This window comes from Eriocheir sinensis, chromosome 12 (genome assembly GCF_024679095.1).
Source record: "Eriocheir sinensis breed Jianghai 21 chromosome 12, ASM2467909v1, whole genome shotgun sequence".
Taxonomy (NCBI): Eukaryota; Metazoa; Arthropoda; class Malacostraca; order Decapoda; family Varunidae; genus Eriocheir; species Eriocheir sinensis.
The window spans coordinates 21,961,254-21,980,680 of record NC_066520.1 but is presented as its reverse complement, the minus strand read 5'-3'; the positions used below and the strand labels follow the sequence as shown (position 1 = coordinate 21,980,680).

The 19,427-nt window shown below is 45.8% G+C and overlaps 1 protein-coding gene across 5 annotated transcripts; it reads right to left on the bottom strand.

Moving 5' to 3' along the window:
• Window positions 1-649: 649 nt before the first annotated feature.
• LOC126997628 (uncharacterized) lies at window positions 650-19,369 on the bottom strand. Of its 5 annotated transcripts, none has more exons than XM_050858819.1 (12): window positions 19,233-19,369; window positions 10,871-11,231; window positions 6,590-6,985; window positions 5,808-6,229; window positions 3,837-4,134; window positions 3,366-3,508; window positions 2,769-2,909; window positions 2,123-2,350; window positions 1,755-2,004; window positions 1,442-1,662; window positions 973-1,283; window positions 650-794 (listed from the first exon to the last, which is right to left on the bottom strand). In XM_050858819.1, exons 2-12 carry the CDS (start codon window positions 10,953-10,955, stop codon window positions 659-661), a joined length of 2,631 nt encoding a protein of 876 aa, XP_050714776.1. In that variant the 5' UTR covers window positions 10,956-11,231; window positions 19,233-19,369; the 3' UTR covers window positions 650-658. The 5 variants fall into 5 exon arrangements, with proteins under 5 accessions (XP_050714776.1, XP_050714777.1, XP_050714775.1 ...); XM_050858820.1 differs by lacking the exon at window positions 19,233-19,369 and adding an exon at window positions 14,464-14,538; XM_050858818.1 differs by lacking the exon at window positions 19,233-19,369 and adding an exon at window positions 14,342-14,508.
• Between the last annotated feature and the right edge of the window lie 58 nt (window positions 19,370-19,427).

Here is a 19,427-nt window from a genome sequence, read left to right as displayed (position 1 = left end):
CTCGACGCATTCCGTGTGGCCCCTCAGCGCTGCCAGGTGGGAGGGGACCAGCCCGCCGCGAGTCAGCCGCTTCTGATCGGCTCCTCGACTCAGCAGGTATTCCGCCATCGTCGTCTTGCCGTAGGCCGCCGACACGCAGTAGCATGGTGCTACGAGGCGGTGTGGACACGTATGTTGAAGTCCAGGTCCGGAAGCCTCTGCCTCATGCGGTGCAGCAGAGTGACGAGGTTCAGCTCGGCCAACAGGTACAGGACCGTCTGCAGCTGTTTGAGAGTGTGGGAGTTGTTGTCGCCCCGCACACGCTGAAGTAAGTCATTGGCAACAGTCGCCCCCGTCCCTTTCTTTAAGAGTTTTTTCTCAAACCTTTTCAATTCACCTTCCTGGAGATCAGCCACGAGCTGCTCGGGAACGGTGTTGGCAGCCGCGCCGGCACTGAAAGGATTCATCTTCAAGTCTCGACACAAAGAGTAGGCCGTGTGGTAGTAGCCACGGGTCAGGGCGCGAACGAGGGGGTGAGGGAGATGTGGGAGAGGGTGAAGAGGCACCCCTGCAACGCCCAGCAGCTGGCACGTCAGAGTGAGGCCCAGCGAGGCCGCCAAGTTCAGGGTGTCGGTAGGATTGGGGAAGGAGATGGAGGAGCGACGGTCTCGCCAGCTGTTCAGTTGATCCCCAAGTCTGTGTCCGGACACCTCGGCGATGCTCTTGAGTTGGATGAGTCCCTCGACGGTGCCGGTGTGCTCCTTGTCAGACGCACTAAGTTCCTCCAGCTCTTCCTGCAGTCTGTCACAAAACTCCTGCAACCAAACAGATCAAATATGAGCTCAGAACAGAATACGGCACGCCTTTGGTGGTTAATAGATAATGTGACAAATCAAAAACCTCACAACAGGTCCAGTAACCAGGGAAGCTGATCCTCAGTAATCTGTTGTCTCAGTATGCAGGACGGGACTACCTGTCGTTCAGCAAACTCACCTTCCTGATGAGGGCCGGAAGAGGCCGGGGAGGCCCAGGGTGCGGTGGGCGGCGTCGAAGGGTGTGTTACCCAGAAGCCCGTAAGCACAAAGTGGAGCTCCTGCTGCCAGCAGGAGGAAGACAGTGTTGCGGTGGCCGCCCCTCACGGCCTCCAGGAGGGGGTCTCGGTGGCCCCCGAGCGGCAGCACACGCACCCCGCTCACCAGGAGCCGCCGCACAGCGTCCTCGTCTCCCCGGGCCGACGCGTGCACCATCTCGGGGAACTTATCAAGCGAGGGCGAGGATTTCGGTGTTCCCAGACTGGCCGCGGCCTGAAAGGCAACGACGGTCTTTACTGGTCGATTATGACATACACACACACGTCTGACCACGTCTCGCGGGCCCGTTCGTGTTAAGGTTACATTGGTCATTAATATCATGCATGGTTGACCCTTGGGTTGTAACTCTTAGGCTAGGAAACATGGCGCACCTTAGACAGGAGACTTGCCAGGCGAGGTTTTTGCTCTGCTATGGGTAGCTGGTGAGGTGGACGGTAGCGGTGGTCGAGGAGGCGAGGGTCGCAGCCCACCTCCATCAGCAGGCTGGCCAGACCCAGCCACGCTTCGCACACACTCAGCGTCTTTCCGTCCCAGCACGTGATTTCTTCGTTGTTCTTGGCGTGTTCCATGAGGAGGTGTAACGCGTTGCAGCCTGTCGACACACCAAAAGTTGAAAGTGAAACAAACCCATGTCATTAACCATTCTGCAGATAACCACATCTTCAGTACTAAACATACACACACCTTTGAAGTCCACGGCGTTCACCAACACCCCGTGACTCTCCACCAAACTTCGCACGTCCTGGGCCAGCCACAGCGGGCCGCCGTCAGCCAGTTGGACGGAGGCAGCGTAGTGCAGGAGGGAGCGGCCCTGGTGGTCGTGGACGGTGCCGGGGAGACTGTAGGCCCTCAGCAGGACATCGACGCCCGCTGTGTGTCTGTACTGGCCTCCACTCGCGGCCTCGAACACGGCATCCACCTTCTTCGTGTGTGCCTGTGTGAAGGGATTGTGTTTAGCGATCCTAGAGGTGGTGGTGGTGATTTTGGTGATGATGGTTGACGCTCCGAGTCTCAACACCGCTAAGATCTCCCTCACAGCATCACCAACACACCTGCAACACGCTGATGACCATATCGTTGTGGGGCGTGTCGGGGCGCTTCTCCATGGCCTCCTCCAGCACGCGCAGCACGGGGGTGTGGCCGCGGTGGTGGGCCTCTTCGTAGGGCGTCGTGTCCATCCCCGCCAGGGTGGAGTTGGGGTCAGGGTTCAGCGTGGCCATCACCTGCTTCACCTCCATCTCGTCCCCTGATGCCACCGCGTTCCATAACCTCAGCGGCGCCTGTTGGGAGGAAGCAAACACGTACGATTAGAACACTAGAGAAGGAAGTCGCCATCTCATTCGTATTGTACCCCCTTGTCCCTTGACCTAGCATTTTTCCGTCAATATTTTTCATCAACTTCCAGAAAATTGACAACTTTTTTAGGCGCTGTTACACTAGTACATTTTCCGTCAATATTTTTCATCAACTTCCAGAAAATTGACAACTTTTTAAGGCGCTGTTACACTAGTACATTTTCCGTCAATATTTTTCATCAACTTCCGTCTGCGCTGCTTCCGTCACATGTAAACAAAACACCATGGCCCCGACACGCAGACAAGCTATCGTCGCTATAGGGAAAATCACACTGCCTAGCCTTGTATAACCTACCGGACAAGACCTTAACAAATCACGGCTCGAAGAGGCTGTAGTACTCACGGCGGCGTTGAAGTCCTCCGTGTTGATGACGGACACGGAGCGAAGCATGAGGGGGCGGCGCTCCTGCTGCTGCTGCGGGAGGTCGAGCAGGTCCTCTAGTGAAGAACCCTCCGGGATCAGATGCAGACCCTCGAGGTATTTCTGCGGGGAGGAAGTGGATGAGGGCGCTGAAGTTGAGTTGTTGTTGTTTGTGGTGGTGGTGGTAAAAGAGAGAGAGAGAGAGAGAGAGAGAGAGAGAGAGAGAGAGAGAGAGAGAGAGAGAGAGAGAGAGAGAGAGAGCGTTGTTGTGGTATTGTATTATCATTGAACTCGTTATGTTGGTGTTGATGTGGAGTACGTATTAGACCACAGTTAGTGAATTTACGTTGATGCTGATAGTGGTGTTGGTGATGATGCAAAGTGCGTATTACACCACAGTTATTGCTTTCACGTTGGTGTTGATGTTAGTGGTGATGATGCACAGGTCGATATGTACGATGTGTGTATGTGTTTGTATGTGTGTCCAAGTGCAATATGAGTGTAGGCGCGTCCAAACATATCCGGGTCCCGTAATAGCACCACGTCCCCCCTCCCTTCCCCCCTTCCCCACGGCCTCACCTCCAGCTTGGGTCTGTGGTAATGCGACACGAAGCACATGATGATGGCAAAGACCAGGAGGAAAGCGAGCAGCGCCGTCAGAATCACCCACCAGCCGCTCCAGCCCGCCGAGGTGCCGCTGCGATGCCCACTCGATCCGCCGCCTGCAGGAACGGAAAAGAAGGGAACGATGATTAGCGATGGAGAAGGTTGCATGCGGGTTATATTTTTAGTTTTTCGCGTTATATTAAAGTATCTCGCCTATCTATTCACGTCATCCCTCATTTGAATCACCCGAAGAAACCCGTAAAACCTTCATGGCCTGACAAGTAATTAAGGTGATCGTAATTAAAGTATCCAGCCATATTATCCCTATTTCGCTTTTCCCTTTAAATAACTGTAAGAAACCTCGTAGAGCAGCATTCCATGGCCAATAACACCACCTGCGTATACAACGACAGGTAATGAGTCTATCTCCACACCTGTACACACCTCCTGACCCATCTGGCGCAGGTGTTGGCGTGGTCGGGGGCTGTAGGGTGTCCTGGGAGGGGTCAGGCTCGGGCTTTGGTGGGTTGGTGAGGGAGGGCGGCGGTGACGGCGGCGAGGAGAGGGTGGGATGCAAGGGTGACAGGCTGGCGGCGGATGGGTGCTCTGAAGGCGTTGTGTCTTGCTGGAGGAAGAGTGTTTCTGGCCCTTCACCGCGAACCCGAAGCACTAGGGGTGTGGAGGGGGCGTGAAGGGTCCCCAGCAGACGCCCTCCTTCTTCCTTCCCCTCCTCTGTGTCCTCCTGCAACGGTTAGAAGACTATGAGATTGACACATACGAGAGATTAACAGCCTCCTTCTCCTCCTCTGTATCTTCGTATAGGGGTGAGAACAGCATGAGATCAGGACACATACGAAATATTTACATAGGCATACATAGATATTCAGACTCCACAGACGTAAAACCTAACATGAACCTCAATAAATGGCCAACAAGACTTTGCATTTCTTAGTGAATATTAAAATGAAGGAAGTGGCGGTCGAGTCTGAGAGAGAGAGAGAGAGAGAGAGAGAGAGAGAGAGAGAGAGAGAGAGAGAGAGAGAGAGAGAGAGAGAGAGAGAGAGAGAGAGAGAGAGAGAGAGAGAGAGAGAGAGAGAGAGAGAGAGAGAAGGGGGGGGGGGGTGGAGAAGGACAAGCGCGTGATGTTTGTGACCCTTTTCGTCATGTCCCGCCGAGTCATGAGACATATATAGGTCCCTGCCACACGAGTGCTCCGTCACGTTTCCGCTGTCCGATCCGTGTAAGCTTATAGGCGGACACCCTTTAGCTAGCCTGTCACCTGTAGCTAGCATGTCGGTTACGCCACTGTAGAAATAAAGGGATAAGGTATACAGGCGAGGGAGAAAACGAACACCTTGCCAGATGTAATAGCAAATGACCGCCAAGAAAAACAGGTGATGCTTCCCTAGCCGGCTTTTTTTAGTCTTTTGAGTCCCGCACTTTTGTTGTCCACGTCTTACCTTCTGATGCGGGAATGGGAGTCGCTTTCGTTGTCTATCTCTGACCTTCTGATGCGGGAATGGGAGTCGCTTTCTTGAATGGCAAAACGGTGAATATATGAGTGTGTAAATAAATAGTGAATGAATAAATGATAGATAATAATAAATAATGATAAATATAAGTAGGTATATATGTGACGATCGCTCCATCACATGCATGAGCCAGGATTTTCTTTTTCTCTTCTACATCTTATCTGTGACTTTCTTGCAGATTTTAGGCTTACGAAGAGTTCCTATAAGAGTTAAGCTTCATATGTATTTTTTTCTTTTCTTTTCTGGTTCCTTCATCTTTTTCCTTCGTTTTCTTCTTCTTCTTATTCTTATTCTTCTTCTCCTTCATCTTCTTATTATTATTATTCTCCTTCTTCTTCTTCTCCTTCATCATCATCTTTTTCTTCTTCTTCTTCTTCTTTTCCTTCTTCTTCCACTTCATCTTCGTCTTCTTCGCCTCTTCTTGTGACATTACTAAGACAGCCTCCTTCAACGGATGCTAATTCTCTTTCCTAGTTACACATTCAACCGCAAAAGTATGTAGGCCAGTCAGTGACCCTCTAGTGTGCCAGGCTGTCTGTCATTGTCTTATTCCCGGTCTGTATCTGTCAGTCCGCGAGAGAGGGCCAAGACCAGGCTGCCGAGGGGCTTAGGACGGCACGGGCGTTGAAGGGAGCCAGCTGATCATGAACCCTGGCCAGCTGTCACGTGCGCAGAGAGAGAGAGAGAGAGAGAGAGAGAGAGAGAGAGAGAGAGAGAGAGAGAGAGAGAGAGAACGTAGATGCATGAAACAAACTAAACTTATATGCAAAACACGATTGAAACCTTTAAAATTGTAGACTAAACAGATTCATAGATGAGAAACGAAGTCTGAATCTCATGTATACGTCTCATCCTTATACCATCATCATTCACACATACTCACCCTCACTTCACACAACACGCCCTCCTCTTCACCATCCTCATCACCCTCGTCCCTGCACGCAAGCCTCATACGATAGGGGGTGAGAGGAGGCAGCGGCTGTAATAGGCTAGCGGGAGGGAGGGCAGTCACGCCAGAGGAAGCTTCCAACCCTGTAGTGGAGTCTTCAAATGGCGTAACCTCACTCTCGACTCTAGTTAGGGGGTTTGAGGAGGTAGTGGTAGCGTTGATATGTGCATTAACGGGATCCCAGGCTAGAGTGAGGATGTTTAAACTGCCTGGGATGGTTAAGGACGGGAGGACTTCGTGGCGGGAGTATAAGAGGAAAGGGTGATGGTAGCTGGTTCCTCCGTCTCCTCCGCCCTGTCGTTCTTCTGCTAAAGGGACGCTTACCCAGTCCCCCTCCACCCGCCACACCACGCGTCCTGTGAGAATGTAGAGAGAGGTGGTGATATGGTTAGATTTTTGGTGGTTTGTGGTTGATATTCGTTGGTTTGGTTAGTAAATTGGTTGGTCTTTGTTGGTTAATTGATTTTGCTTAGCTTGTTGTTTATGTTAGTTGTATCTATCTGTCCTTTATTTATTTGTGTTTTCGTTTATATATTTTGGGCTAGTTGTCAGTGAAAGGGTTAAGCTGAGAAATGATAAAAGAAGAAAAATATGAACAACTTTAGATATTGTTGAGGGTACTTGTGGTTTCCTTTCCTCATTACTACTACTACTACTACTGCTACTTCTACTACTACTACTACCACTACTACTACCACTGCGACAAGAGTCATCACCTGTGTGGCAGTCGGTGGTTAGGTTGCTGGCCGTCAGGTGGAGACTATGCAAGTGGGGCGGGAGGAAAACGCTCGCCAGGTGCGTGCCATGCTGTCCCGCGGTGCTCAAGGTCAAATTCTCCGTGACAGTGAGGCGAAGATGCACCCAGCCTGGCCCTATCCTCTCCTCCCACCTCTCTTTCACTCCCTTATCCACCTCCTTATCCACCTTCACCCCTTCTGAGTATAGGATAGCTAGAGAAGACCCGCTGGAGGTGTCAGGGTCGGTTACTTGAAGAATCGGCGCGTCAGGAAGCGTAGGATCGGCCCAGGCTCGGATCTCCACCACCAGGGGAGGCCACGCCCATTGTACCTCCGTCTGCGTCGTCGCCAGGCATTTTGTTGGCGGCGCGGGCACTGGGAAGAACACGTGGGTTGCCATGAAGGTCCCGGCGACACTTAAGGGGGCCTATTCTTAGACATTGCGGCGTCCAAGTTCACCTATTTGACAAAGCTTTGATAGGAGTTTTGAGCATTTCCATGGTTATAGTTTTATGACCCTGGGGATAGTCTGACCCTTCCTTTGTACCGTAAACCTAAAAGAACGCGTATTAAAACCTAACTCCTCCTCTTTTCGGCCCTTGGAAATAGATAACGTTAGAGGCGTCGGGAAGCACCTGAGAATACCAAGCTTGTGTATTTTTGGAAGGGTCTCCTGGAGTATATATATAGGAAGATGTGCCTGCGCTCTAGACGGGGTGTTTTAATTATAGATACAGCGTGGGAGGTGATATGGTGTGTGTGTGTGTGTGTGTGTGTGTGTGTGTGTGTGTGTGTGTGGTTACTTCTCAGCGCTGTCTGGTGTCTGTTTGACCGCTTGCTTAGCACGCGCCTCCCTGTGTTTGCGTGTGTTGGAACAGTTGCCATTCCCTCTTGGTCTGATCACGTGTTGGACTTGCGATCGCCAACCCAATAGCTGTATACCCTTCTTTGTGTGTGTGTGTGTGTATGTGTGTGTGTGTGTGTGTGTGTGTGTGTGTGTGTGTGTTGCGCAGTTCGTACCTACATACCATATAAAGAAGAGATCAAGATAGTGAAATACGAAAATAACATACGCTATCAAATCCTTATTCCTTACGATATTACGAACTGAATGCAAGTAAAAAAGATCCATTAGACTTTACGACGCTTACTTTATCTTTTCCTTTAAGTAGAAAGACGTAACGATTCCACAACAACAGAATAAAAGAAAGGGAAAAAAAAACTGAAATCAACGTCACTACCACCACCACCATCACCACCACCATCATCACCACCACCATAACCATTCACCATCACCACCACAATCACCATCACCATCATCACCACCACCATTACCATAACCATTCACCACCACCACCTCCACCACCACCACAATCACTATCACCATCATCATCACCACCACCATTACCAAAACCATTCACCACCACAATCACCATCACCATCATCATCACCACCACCATTATCATAACCATTCACCATCACCACCACCACCACCATGCACTATATAGGTTAATCCCTCATCAGACAAGCCACCATTACGTCAAGATAAGAGAGAGAGAGAGAGAGAGAGAGAGCGTTTGTGTCGGCACGTCGTGTTGGAGCTGACGTTTGTTTACTTATTCTTTCTTTTTCTCTCCATTTTAATCGGCTGACATGAAACTTTACCGCACTGAAGTTAAATTGGTTTCTATTGACGTGTATCTCTGGGCTGACTGACGTTTATTTAAGATCGGTATGGTCAGATGCGTCCTCCCCTCACATCAAATACTTCCACAGGCCGAAAACGAGATCAGTCGGGTTCTAATGAGTGTTCCCTTAGGTTCACGGTACAGAAAAAGGGTCAAACAGCTACCAGGAACATAAATCTACCCCTGGAAACGCCCAAAACTCCTACGAACGCCTGTCGGGTTCTAATGAGTGTTCCCTTAGGTTCACGGTACAGAAAAAGGGTCAAACTACTACCAGGAATGTAAAACTACCCCTGGAAATGCCCCAAACTCCTACGAACGCCTGTCAGGTTCTAATGAGTGTTCCCTTAGGTTCACGGTACAGAGGAAGGGTCAAACTACTACCAGGAATATAAAACTACCCCTGGAAACGCCCAAAACTCCTAAGAACGCCTGTCGGGTTCTAATGAGTGTTCCCTAAGGTTCACGGTACAGAGGAAGGGTCAAACTACTACCAGGAACAAAAAACTACCCCTGGAAATGCCCAAAACTCCTACGAAAGCCTGAAATGTGTGTGCCAGGGCCTTACTTTCTTCTTTGTCCAGGAAAATATAAGGTTAAGTCTGGCTGTAGCAACGTTTTGAATAGTAGAAGGCATGATAGATAGGCCATACTCTGATACGTTTCTCCACGCTGTCTTTATCCAGGGAAATGTAACGTTGATTTTACTTGTAGCGTTCAGAGCAAGAGAAGACATAATGAATACACTAATATGCTTGTGTTTATATATAGTAACGCTTGGAGTAAGAGAAGGCATACTAAATACACTGATACATTACTCTACCATTTTTTTTATATATCTAGGATAGTATAACGTCATTTGTACCTATACTAAGACCTAATAAGTACAATGATATGTTTCTCTCCTCCTTCGCCAATCACTTCAGTACCGCGTTGACATACTATTACAACACTTCTTTATTCTCTTCTAACTTCATCATTATAATTAACTTAAGCATTACATTACGAACCTTAGCATCACAGTTTCAGATGCTTACCTAAATAGAACATGGTCTTCGCTTCTCAGTCCTAAAATACATCGGCAAAGTTCATTCAGAGAGCAAACGGAAACACCACCTTGGCATTACATCAAACTATTAGCTGTAGCGAGTGTGGGCGGCTTTGGAAACGTAGGTGAGGTGATGCAATTAGTTACGTGACTCACGCTTATTCCTGTTTGACGCTTGGCCTTGGGAAAATTAACTGTCTCTCTATCTGACTGACTCGCTAACTCACTGACTGTCACTTCTGTTTTTCGCATGTATTTCTGCTCATTACTGGAAGGCTGTTAGTTTTTATATATTTTTTTCTGTTTTCCCTTGATGCCCTTTCGTGGATATCAATAATAACACTAATAACAAACTAATTAGGTAACCGATTAACTGACTGACTAACTAAAGCACAGTCTCTATTTTATCAGGTTCAAGTTCTGTTGCCACCGAGTTCTGTATTTTTTTTTTCGATTTTCCCTTTATGCTCTTTCGTGGATCTCAATAACAATACCAATAACACCAAACTAACTGACTAGATAACCGATTAACTGACTAACTAACTAAAGTACAGTCTATTCTATTCGGCTTAGCTCTATTTTCCTATTTCCCTATAATGTTATTTCCTGCATCTCTGTAATAACGATAACAAACTAAACGACTAGGTAACCAATTTTAACGGGCTAACTAAATTACAGTCTCTATTTTATCAGGTTCAAGTTCTGTTGCCGGCGTGTTCTGAGGTCATGCAGTTTGTTGACGTTAGTGTCCACAGGCTTATCTTATCAGTCTCAAGGGCGATGCCAAAATGAACTGGTCGATTGATGGACTAACTGATTAGGCGACTGATCCGCAGCGGTCCCACGATTGTCGGCCCTAAACTGATAACGACTGCTTGATACATATTTTCTAGTGTGGTATATTTGTTCCTCCTTTGAAAATAGCATAGTCTAGGCTGCCTCAAGTGACGAGTAGACTCCGAAAAGTAGTTTGGTGTTCTTAAACGCTTCCGCCTCTCATATAGATTATTTTCAGAGGCCAAAAAGGAGGTCAAACGCGTCCTCAACTGTGTGCTTCCACGTTCATGGTACAGAAACGGGTCAAACAACCATGTGCACCAGGATCATGAAACTACCCTTGGAAATGCCCCAAACTCCTACGAAAGCCTTGTCAAATAATTATGTGAGCTTGGACGCCAAAATGGTGAAAAATATGGCTCGTAATTAATCTCTTGGCCACTTGTATGAGATTTCGTTCTTTACTACTACTATTACTACTACTACTATTACTACTACTACTACTACTATTACTACTACCACCACCACCACTGCAACAACACTTATCATCACTTTGTCATGTATAATTAATCTTTTATCAATGTATCTTGCGTATACAGATAAGAATATTGGTATGGTAGATATCACAAGTGTCAGATAAGGTTATGATATTCGATAAACCATGTGAGAAAGAGTAAAAGAGAGAGGGAGAGAGAGTTTAAACAAGTGTGAGAGCGATTGTTTTGAATATAAGTGCGATTTTCTTACCTGCTGGAGCGGCGGCGGCGGAGGAGGGGGCGAGACACAGGTACAAGAACAGGAGCAGAAGCGGTAGTAGACGGACGGTGGCCATGGCGGGGTGGGACGAAGGCGGAGAGGGCGAGGAATGGATGTCTAGAGGAGGACACTCTCTCACTGCCCCACGTCTCTTAATTTCCAGCAGTCAGGTTAAGGGAAGTGTTGGGAAGGCTTCTATGGTGGACCCGGACACATGCCAAAAAGTTCCCATCATTTCCTGGGGTATATTTCACTCTCAGCGTCCGTCTTCCTTAGTCCACTCCGCACTGAAGCAGCATTTTGTTTTGAGGACGGTTTCAGTCTATCATTTTGTCCCTTGCCGTTTCCTATGCTGCAAATAACGATAGAGAGCGGAAATGAGTATAGTCCGAATGCAAGGCGATGTTACTACCCTGACTGAAAGGTTTATCAAGACATTATCAGAAGGAAGAGATCACAAGACGATAGCAGGCCCGGATATGAGACTTCAAGCATGTGAGTCATAAAATCAAGACTGTGAGGTATATGTAAATCACGTCTCTGATTTGATACCATGATTCAACGTTTCTCAGGACGTAATCAGAGGGGAAAGATCATAAAGGGATAGATAGACCCGGAAATGACGCTTCCACTAGTACTTTAGTCATATAATCGAGGCACTGAGGTTGTTTGTGAATCGTGTCGCCTAACTTACTACCCTATTTGAATGTTTCTCAAGAGGTTAACAGAAGGAAAAGTCCACAAGGGGTTTGAAAATGACACTCCCAGCACTTGAGTCACAAAATCGAGGCACTGAGGCTATATGTAAATGGTTTCTTCAACTTGCTACCCTGATTGAAGGTTTCCCAAGAGGTTATGAGAAGGAAAAGTCTACAAGAGGTTCGGAAATGACACTCCCAGCTCCTTAAGTCACAGAATCGAAGCACGGATGTTGTATGTAAATCGTGTCTCCTCCTTACTACCCTTATACTGAACGTTTTCTAAGACATTATCAGAAGGAAAAGTCCACGAGAGGTTCGGAAATGACACTCCCAGCTCCTTAGTCACAGAATCGAAGCACGGATGTTGTATGTAAATCGTGTCTCCTTACTACCCTTATACTGAACGTTTTCTAAGACATTATCAGAAGGAAAAGTCCACGAGAGGTTCGGAAATGACAGTCCCATCACTTCAGTCACCCATTAGTCACTGAAGCGCTGAAGGTGTTTGTATATCATGTCTTTCCTTGCTTACTCTCGTCCCTAGCTCCTCTTCGCTTCTGGCTCTTCCACCCCAACACATTGACAGTCAGCACTAGAGGTTATGTTTGCAGATCCTGTCTCCTTATTTGCATACTGCGTTGTCTTTTCGATCTCTGCACGCACGACACTTGTTATAACCCAAGGAACACGCCAGGCACTGTATACATACCGTCTATCATAGCAGTTCATTTTGATAACCTACTATTATACTATTACGTGTATGTATTCATGGGTATTGTGTGGCCTACGTGTATTTCTGTTTTGTTATGTTTTCCTTGGTATGTTTAATTGTTATTCAGTGCAGCAGAACATTGGTATAGGACCGAATTGCTGTTATTCTTACTACTACTACGTGTATATATTCATGGAGAGTGGCTACATGTATTTCTCTTTTGTTTTCGTTGGTGTGTTTGTTATTAAGCGCAGTAGAACATTGACATAGGACCGAAATGCTGTATATATTCCTGGATAGTGGCTGCGTATATTTCTCTTTTGCTTTCGTTGGTGTGTTTGTTATTAAGCGCAGTAGAACATTGACATAGAATCGATCTGTTGTTATTCCTATTCACGACACTAGAAGATTGGAGCCGAAATACCTATCCTATCCCTCCTCCCCACCCTCCCCCTACTCTCTCCCACCCAGTCTACCCCAGCTAACTTTACATGTATAAACACAGCTGTGCGAAGGTGATTATTTTTAATGGTGGCAAGCTGGATTTTGACGCTATACCATGCCTAGCTTTTTATTTATTTATTTATTTTTATTTGACAGCTGAATTCATGTGTATTTTAAGTTAGCTTCGTGTTGTAATTCTTTCCATGTTGAAGTCTCAGCGTGAAAATTAATAAAGTAAACAGAAGTGAGTTGGCTAAACAGAAATGGGTAGAGATTAAAAGTAAAAAAGCATTGAAGAAAGTAATAATAATAATAATAATAATAATAATAATAATAATAATAATAATAATAATAATAATATGCCTAGCCTACTCTATTTTGTTCTGTGATCACTTCTCATAATTCTTTTTCTCATTTGTAGTTCACTGTCTCCATACTCTCTTTCCTTCACTTTCTCTCTCGTTCACTCACTTTCACTGCACACTAAATAGTTTCTCCTCGTCCTCATTACCAGCGAAGACCTTCAGCTTATGTTATTCTGCAGTTTATCTAAGCAATACAACACGGTGACCTTATTTCCCTTGTCTGAGTGTGGCTTGACTTCACAATCTCTTTTACAAGGCCGGCTTCGCATATTGCATTACATTATCTCTCTTTATCAGCGGTAGATTATGCATTTTTAAACACACACACACATTGAGAGAGCCTTTGAAGATTACGCCTCGCCTTGAGCAATGGGAGATGTATTTGGAACCTTATATGACAGCTTTCGAGAGCATTAATATCGTTTTCAGGAATTCGTAAGTAGGAACAACACAGTCTATCATTGTTTCTTCACTGGTAGAAATGGTTGAGCAAGATTTCCTTTTTGCTCCACTTGTTTGCTCGAAGATGACCACCACTTGTCCTCGAACATTTCCTTTATTACTATTTTCCTTTGTTATCATTGCTAGGGGTGTGTTCATCAATGCCACCCTTTTGAGAACTCTTTAAACTTCCACATTCTTGGCATTTATAATTTCTCACACCAGTTTTCGAGAACATGTGCACCGTTTTCAGTTATTCGTAAGCAGGCACACGGTCTTGAAAACATGTCACATTGTTTCTTCACTGGTAAAATTATGCACTTGTGTCAGAATGTGTCTTTCTTGAATCGTCGTCTCACACACACACACATACGTATACCACAACCACTGTCTCCTCACTCCCAAGTCCTCATCCACTGGTTCTTATATATATCTTGAAATTATGACACATTGCTTCTTCACTGGTAAAATCACTTGTGTCAGAATGTGTGTTTTTTCATGAATCGTCGTCACACACACACACACACACACGTACCACCAGCACTGTCTCCTCACTCCCAGGTCCTCATCCACTGGTTCTTATATATATCTTGAAAACTTGACACATTGCTTCTTCACTGGTAAAATCACGTGTGTCAGAATGTGTGTTTTTCATGAATCGTCGTCACACACACACACGTACCACCATCACTGTCTCCTCACTCCCAGGGTCTTATATATATATCTTAAAAAAACATATCACATCGCTTCATCACTGGTAAAATCACTCGTCAAATTGTATCTATTCACAAACACGCACCACTACCACCGCTGTCTCTTCACTCCTGAGCCCTCGTCCACCGGTTCTTATATATAACCATCAAGGTCACTAGTGCTCAGGTGACTCGGCAATCAGCAGGTCGCCCGAGAGAGAGCTACAACCTGTGCACTGACTGAGCAAGAGCCGAGGAGTGACTGGGTTAGGTGTATCTCTCTCTCTCTCTCTCAGTAGCTCGCGATTGGCAGGATTATCATACGGTGCTGACTGTTGGTTTTCTGCGGGCAAGGTTATATGGTGCACTGTAACAAACGGAGGAAGGGAAAGTGTTCACGGCACCTCCACCTGGATGCATGACTCACCTGTGCGCGATGAGTCACCACCGTGCGATTGCCTATACCTGTCCAAGCTCGATACCTGGAATGTGATTTATAGTGTCACGCGAGGATCAGCTGTTTTATATTTGGCAGAGTATTCTTGTGCCACATTTTCCGATGCTGCGACAACGTTTATGTGTATTATGAGTTGGAGATACTGTAGCGTGCGATCTACTGCAGTACTTGTTGTCCACACCTCGTCTGATGGCTGCATTTTATTTGGGCGAAAAAGTCAGTTTGTGTGACGAAGAGAGACAAAAGCTGGACTTTTTACTTGAACAGTTCCACAAGTATGAATATAAATAAATTAGCTAGGTTTGGTTATGTCAGGTTAGTTTATAAGCATGTACATCTTCATAATATGATTAAACGGCATGTATTTTTGCCCTTTGACCATATGAAGGCATATATAATTATCATTTATCAATGATATTATCACAGCATCCCCATGTTCACAAACATCTTGGCATCATAGTAAGGGAAGGTGTTATTGATGATGCAAACACAGCTCACCTAACAGTTTGAGCAGGAAAGGTGTCAGCACAGAAGCACAGTTTTCAAGAACAATGGGAGGCCCTCCATTGGACCCATAAGCCTTCTGAGGATTCAAGCCAGAGAGGGCATAGAAAAGATCATTCTTAATTTAATAAGAGGCATGGTGGAGTCAGAGGGAGGGTGAAGAGGAGGAACATGCCCTGAATCGAGTGGAATTTTCGGAGAAAGTTTCAACAAAATATTCAGCTTTAGATACAGATGTGCCATCAGGGCTGCCATCAGGACTGAGGAGAGGTGGGAAAGATGAAGAGGTAGAATTAGTTGAGATATTTTTGGCTGGGTGCCATAAGTCTCTGGAAGAATTAAGAGGAAGCAAAGTTTTAGCATTTTCTATTAACAGTTTTATTATGAGTCAAAGAACAGATTTGGCACAATTCTAAGCAAAAATGTAAATCACAATAATCATAAATAATCAGCAGTAGTTTGAAGTCTCAAATACTTTTTGTAAACTGCCTCTCCATCTTGTATAACACGAGAACATTAACCTGGTAGAAGCGATGGGCCAAATTTGTGACTTTATCGTGCACCAGCGACGGGCCAAATTTTTGCCAAAAATAGATGATGCGTAAACTGATCACAAATGCGTTGATATATATTATGAAATGGTTTGCGTGAGTGATGATTTTTCTCATTTTTCTCGCTTAGAGGGGCCTTTAAAACATGATCCCCACAGCTACCGCGTTAAATCTAGGCATTTTATCATGACGAGTAAAGAAAATATGTGGAATGTGTGCCTCCATCCTGGGGCTAATCACCTCTGCAATGTTCTGGGCACAACCCTGAGTGGTGGAGGCCAAGGGTTAGATTTTGCTGTGGGGCACTTGGGATGGGAAGGGGGCCTGTATGGACACCTGCCTAGGGGAGCCACTCAATCCTGCCATCGTAGGGTGGGTGAGGCGACACTCCCCCAGCGAATGCCCCTACTGATTCATTGATTGGTCTTATAAGTTAACAATACAGTCATTACCAGTATTAGTAATTTGAAACTCAATAGACTATATTTGCCAGTATTCATCTTTGGTGCCTGCATAATGCTAGACAACTGTCTTCTGTGTAGTCTATAATGAATCATCCACAAAATTGGGCACACAGTGTGCCAGTAGGCTGCCAGAGCACAAAGATGCACACCTCAGGCTTGTGTGCCATGGCTATAGGAGCAACTTTTCACCACAATCCCATGGCCGAGCTGTCAGCCTTCCAAGGTGATTGAGGAGTTCCTAGTTCCCTATGTCCTTGGCAGCCAACACAGGAAGAGAGGAGATAAAATGAAGAAATTAAAAATGCATACTATCTGTTTGTTTTGAGCAGGGATTCTCAATCTTTCCTTCATCGTAACCCCCCCGGCCTGATCTATTTCCATATCCCCCCTCACTCCCATACAGAAAATGTATAGCCATCATAAAGTCACAGGAAAATATGAAGATAAGAAAATTTTTTTTATTTAGGTTTTGCACAAAATATAGTAAGATACTTTGAATAAGAAGTTATATTTTCCATTCATATCACACACACACACACACACACACGACTGATCTGCTAAACAAGAGGTTCCAGCAAGTTTTTACAAAAGAATCACAATTCAACGAACCACAAGATGGCAAGATAAATGCTCAAATGGATGAAATCATAGTAAATAAGGAGGAGATATATAAAATAATGGAGGAGCTGGAAGAGAGGAAAGCAATAGGATCGGATGGAGTTTCAGATTTTATACTAAAAGAATGCGGAAATCAGCTGGTTGGACTGGTATATGATATCATAAAGTGCTCAATATCAACTGGTAAAGTACCAAAGGAGTGGCAGAGGGCTGAGGTGGTCCCTATATATAAGAGCGGAAAAAAAGAAGAACCTCTGAACTACAGACCAGTATCATTGACCAGTAAAGTTTGTAAAATATGTGAGAAAGTGATCAAGAATCAATGGACAAAATTTCTAGAACAATATAATTACAGAGTGTGGTTTTAGAAAAAGGCATTCATGTGTAACAAACTTACTGAGCTTTTACTTAATAGCGACAGACATAACACAGGAGAGGGATGGATGGGTGGATTGTGTGTATCACTCTGTTGACCATGAAATCAAAGATTGTGATGCCTCCTCCAGGTAAATATGAAAGAGTTGACTTGTACTCAAAGAAATGTTGGCGTAGGGTACAGTTCCTTGCAGATGAGTTCTGGTCAAGGTGGAAAAGGGAAGTTTTGCAGTCTCTTCAGCTTAGAAATAAATGGCAGTAACCCCAAAGAAATCTCAAGGTGGATAATATTGTTATTGTTAAGGATTGCAACCTAGCTAGAAATCAATGGAAGCTAGGCAGAATAACTGAGTGTTTTCCAATTGATGATGGTCTTGTGAGGAAGGTGAAAGTGATGCTGTCAGACTCATGTCTTGACAATTCAGGGAAACGAACAAAGGCGATGAACACTGTTGAAACGCCTGTTCATAGTCTTGTTCTCTTGTTAGAATGTACTACTCAGGAAGACCAGGGCGCCCCCACCGAGGAGCCTAAATGATCTGTTTGTACTCAGGAAATGCAAAGATAATGTCAATAGTATTTCATGCATCCGTAATACTCATGTTATAATTAATGTATTAAGTAGTTATAAGGTAAATTGTCCTATCATTTAGGGGAGCCATGTAACTGTGGTATCAATATGCCTCATTATACCTCATCGTTATTACATAAAATATTAATATGTTAGGAGTTTATATGGTGCTATAAGGATAAACTTGTATGGTGCTATTAAAAGGCAACATAGGTGCCGTTAAGAACGCTTACACGCAGCCCCTGACGCTTGTTTGTTTGGGTCTGGGGGCAGTGAGTCTGTCGCTTATAAGTGGGATGAAATGCTTATTCAGTGCGATATGGAGTGGTGATTCAATCCGTGGCACTGGAGGTCAGTATCTGAACGGATCTCAGAAGTGGGTCTTCATGTGGCTTCTGATGTCACCCTTGGTCTTGTAGAATTTGCCACAGACATCACACTCGAACTCTCTAAGGCCAGAGTGCCTCATGATGTGTGAATTCAGCTTCGACTTAGTAAAGAACCCCTTCCCGCACTCGTCACACACATGACTTCTTATACGAGTGTGAGAAAGGGTGTGTATTTCAAGGTCACCCTTCTGAAAATACTTTTTTCCACATTCTTGGCATTCATAATTACCTCCACCAGTGTGTGTAAAGATATGTTTATTAAGGTGAGACTTCTGGCGGAATTCCTTTCCACATTCTTGGCATTTGTAGTTTTTTACATTAGTGTGTGTGAGGTTGTGTCTAGCGAGGTGACACTTACTGAAGAATTTTTTCCCACATTCTATACATTCATACTTCTTTACAGCAGTGTGTATAAGGCTGTGTCTAGCAAGGTGACATTCCTCACTGTATTTTTTTCCACATTCTGTACATTCGTACTTCTTAGGACCAGTGTGTAGGAGGCGGTGTCTAAGAAGCTGACTTTTGAAGCCAAAATTCTTTCCACATTCTTTACATTCATATTTCTTTTCTCCGGTGTGTGTAGGCATGTGAGCAGCATCAAGGTAACTCTTACACTTGAATGTCTTGCCACACTCCTTACACTCATGGGTTTTTACGCCACCGTGTGTGTGGGAGTGACGGTCGAGGCCTCTCCTTGAGTTGAACCTTCTTCCACACGCCAGACACTCAAACTTCCCTGCCCCTTCATGGCTTGAGGGGCCGGCAGTGAGCTGCTTCTGATCACTGCTGACCCTCCAGCCACCCGCGGCAGTCTGCTCCTGCTTGTCCGGGCTGCTCATGCTGCTGTCCTGTCCTGCTGCCTCCTGCCTGCACACCTGTTGAAGATCAGATCAGACCAGCATCCCAGTGAGACTTTGACCTCTCAGCATCATCCAGTAAGGCAAGGGCTGCTGTAACACTACTGGGAGATGCAGGACCAAGGGGCAGCCCTGGGAGGAGGTAAACATTTATACAGACAAATGGTCTGGGCTCAGAGGTAGCCTTGGGAGGGCAAGAGTCAACGCCTTACCTTCCGTACCGCCGTCACGAGTCGAACAATTTCACACAGACAGGCCTTGTGAAGTTTTGTGATGATCTTGGTCCTGGCCTGGGTCTGGGGGCGGCCGCTCCGATGGTGAACCTTTGATAACGGCTCGCTCCCTCGGCTCATGACGCTGACAGATTTACCAGGGGCGTACCCAGAGCTATAAAGGGGGGAGGGATC